At 41.5% G+C, this 2,826-nt stretch overlaps 1 protein-coding gene across 1 annotated transcript; it reads left to right on the top strand.

Annotated features, from left to right (window-relative positions):
* Window positions 1–322: 322 nt before the first annotated feature.
* Window positions 323–2,826, top strand: pvalb6 (parvalbumin 6; the record flags this gene model as incomplete). Its single annotated transcript, XM_080044571.1, has 5 exons — window positions 323–383; window positions 1,508–1,640; window positions 1,737–1,846; window positions 2,557–2,694; window positions 2,801–2,826. The coding sequence occupies 5 exons, from the start codon at window positions 323–325 to the stop codon at window positions 2,824–2,826; spliced, it is 468 nt and encodes a 155-aa protein (XP_079900697.1).

Genomic DNA, 2,826 nt, shown 5'->3' with positions numbered 1-2,826 from the left:
TCCGTCCCTTCTTCTCTCAACACCGCCCTGCCACCACCGTATCTTTATCAACCACAGCGACTGTCACTGATTCATTCTCTCACTCGTCACTTCCCCATCACATGTCCTGGTTTGCTGCTCCAGAGGGTCAACAGTGTAATCCGAGAATGTCTCTTAAGAGTTCTCTCTATGCTCTCTGGCGACCTTGTTTTTAACCTTGTCCATTCTCTGTCCTTCTCTCCCCTCCCCTCCCCTCTCCCACTGTCTTCTTCTTCTTCTTCTTCTTCTTCTTCTTCTTCTTCTTCTTCTTCTTCCTCCTCCTCTCTTTTCTCAAACAGCAGAGATGGCAATGTGCAGCATCCTCAACGCTGATGACATCAAGAAAGCACTAGATGCATTCGCAGGTAATGCACATGTTATTGATGAATTGTAGGGCTGTGAGGAAACCTATCTGGAGTCAAATGTGATCTAATGGATTGGGTTAAAATGTTTGGATGTCGATATTCCTACTACTCACTATTACTGCAACTACATTGTTCTAGGGTTGTGTATTGGCATTGACACAATATGCGTCACGATGCAAGGGTCACGATATGATAAATGATATATCACAATACATTGCAATACGATATTCCAATATATTGCGATATTACGCTTTGTACTTTGTAGAGGCCAGCTTCCAGCTTCCTCTCTACAACACTATGGGGGATGGCACGTGGAAATTCAAGGCAACTAGCCATACTGTGACATCTCCAGGAATGGAGGCTATTAGTTCATAACCTTTTTAAAAGGCGTTTTCTTTTTCGTTTTTTGGAGCTGGGAATAGAAACAGATATCACAAAATAAATATCACGATATATTGCTGTATCGATTTTTTTAAATCTGTATTCCCATTTCAGAATGATATGCTGCTATTGAGAATAACATAGTGAGAGGCATAAATCAGAGAAGCTAATTCTAAATGCTTTGTTGTTGCAGTCAGGAATTAAACCCTGAGTCATAGTCACATTGGGATGAATGGGGACAATGAAATAGCCCTCGCCACTTTGCAAATCTATATCACTGTTGTATAAAGCCATTGGCTAAAACATTTTTTCATACTAAAAGTGATATGAATACTGAGTGAGTTTCTTTCACATACAGTACTGTATGAAGCTCCATGACCTAGAACTGATGGGTCCTCTGGCAAACACATGTTCCCAATCTATAACCGTCTTGCTGCCTTATTACAATTAAAAGTTTTGCCTTTGGCCTTCATTACCCAGATCTACAAAGGATAATCCACATTCAGCAACGTATAGTTCCTTTTAGAATAGTTGCATCACATGCCTGCCCTGCTTACATTTATGAGCATACACATTTAGCCATGTGTGTGTGCCTGCTATCTTTGTTGTCCAATTAAAAGAGACCTTCTGTCTTCTGATTTTAACATTACAAGTTACATTACTTTAAGTCAATGTGTTTGTAAAAAAAGATTACGTGTTTTTTTTGTTGTGGTTTTAATGCCTTTTCTTTCTTGTTTGTACAGTTGCTGACTCCTTTGACCATAAGAAGTTTTTCGAGATGGTGGGTCTGAAGGCCAAGTCTTTTGAAGACGTGAAGAAGGCCTTCTTGGTGATGGATGCCGACAACAGCGGCTATATAGAGGAAGAGGAGCTCAAGTGAGACAAGCAGACACACTGATATACACACTATCACACATACCCACGTTAACCTAACAGGTTCAAACAATGATCTGATTTCTTCTCTGTCTACAGGTACGTACTGAAGGGTTTCTCCAAAGATGGCAGGGACCTGACAGACAAAGAGACACAAGCATTTTTAAGAGCGGCCGACAAAGATGGAGACGGCAAAATTGGAGTCGACGGTAAACAATGCAATTCCATTAGTGGACGTGTCACAGTGATAACCGGCCACACAAATAAACACTGCAGGCTTATATGCTTAATTTGTTTATTGGTTATTCATTAAAACTGCGGTTTCACTCTGAGTATATGTTATTGTTTGGAAGTTTCATTAGTGAATTTAAGATAACGAAGTGTCTGTTTATGCCCAAACCTAAATCAATGGTGCGTCATTCTTCAACCGACAATTGTTAGAGACTAAATGAACTGTTATCACTACTGTCAATGAATAAATTAAACTCATGAGCTAATAAGGATCAAGCCCTTCTAAATTTAAAGATTGGTCCTTCTGTCTTTTAGGAACACAAAGACCTGAAGGAGAGACCTTTGTGTAATCGTTTTTGTACAGTCCCTCATTACAAAATGTGTGCACCGAATATTACACTGTTGAGCATTTTTCCAAAGCATGCCATGACTTTTTGACTTGACACGGTGGTGCTGACTTGGACTCCATGTATGTAGGCCTAACTGAAAGCTGACCAAACATCGTGCTGTGATGAATCTTTAAATATAGATTTAAAACAACAATTTTTTTTCTATGTCTTCTCTTGCAGAGTTCGCCGAACTGGTTAAAGAATAGTCGCCCTACGGTGCCCTGCTAGCGCTCCGACATCACCACCTCTTCTTAGCATCTCTACATCTTGTGACACCCGCTGGCCCCCCTCCCCCCCAGCACCCACACCTCACCGGCCCCCCGTCCCTAAGACCCTGATGCCCACCAGAATGCAGCTGATTCCTGCTAAGCACACACCCCTCTCCCCTGTCCCGCACAGCTGTCTTCACCCAAGAGCAATGCTGTACAATAAAGGAAGTAAGCAGCGGTGTGCCACACGCCCCTCTCAAATGTCCCTACAGCTATATCCTATTTATTTGATCCTTTTTATACAAACCGTTTTTTGTTTCTGTTTTTTGTGTAGATAGACGACATGCCTGCAGGAACTAA

The sequence above is a fragment of the Ammodytes marinus genome (assembly GCF_949987685.1).
Source record: "Ammodytes marinus genome assembly, chromosome: 16".
NCBI classification, from domain to species: Eukaryota; Metazoa; Chordata; class Actinopteri; order Uranoscopiformes; family Ammodytidae; genus Ammodytes; species Ammodytes marinus.
Note: the sequence above shows the minus strand (reverse complement) of the source record. Positions and strands in the feature narration are given on the sequence as shown.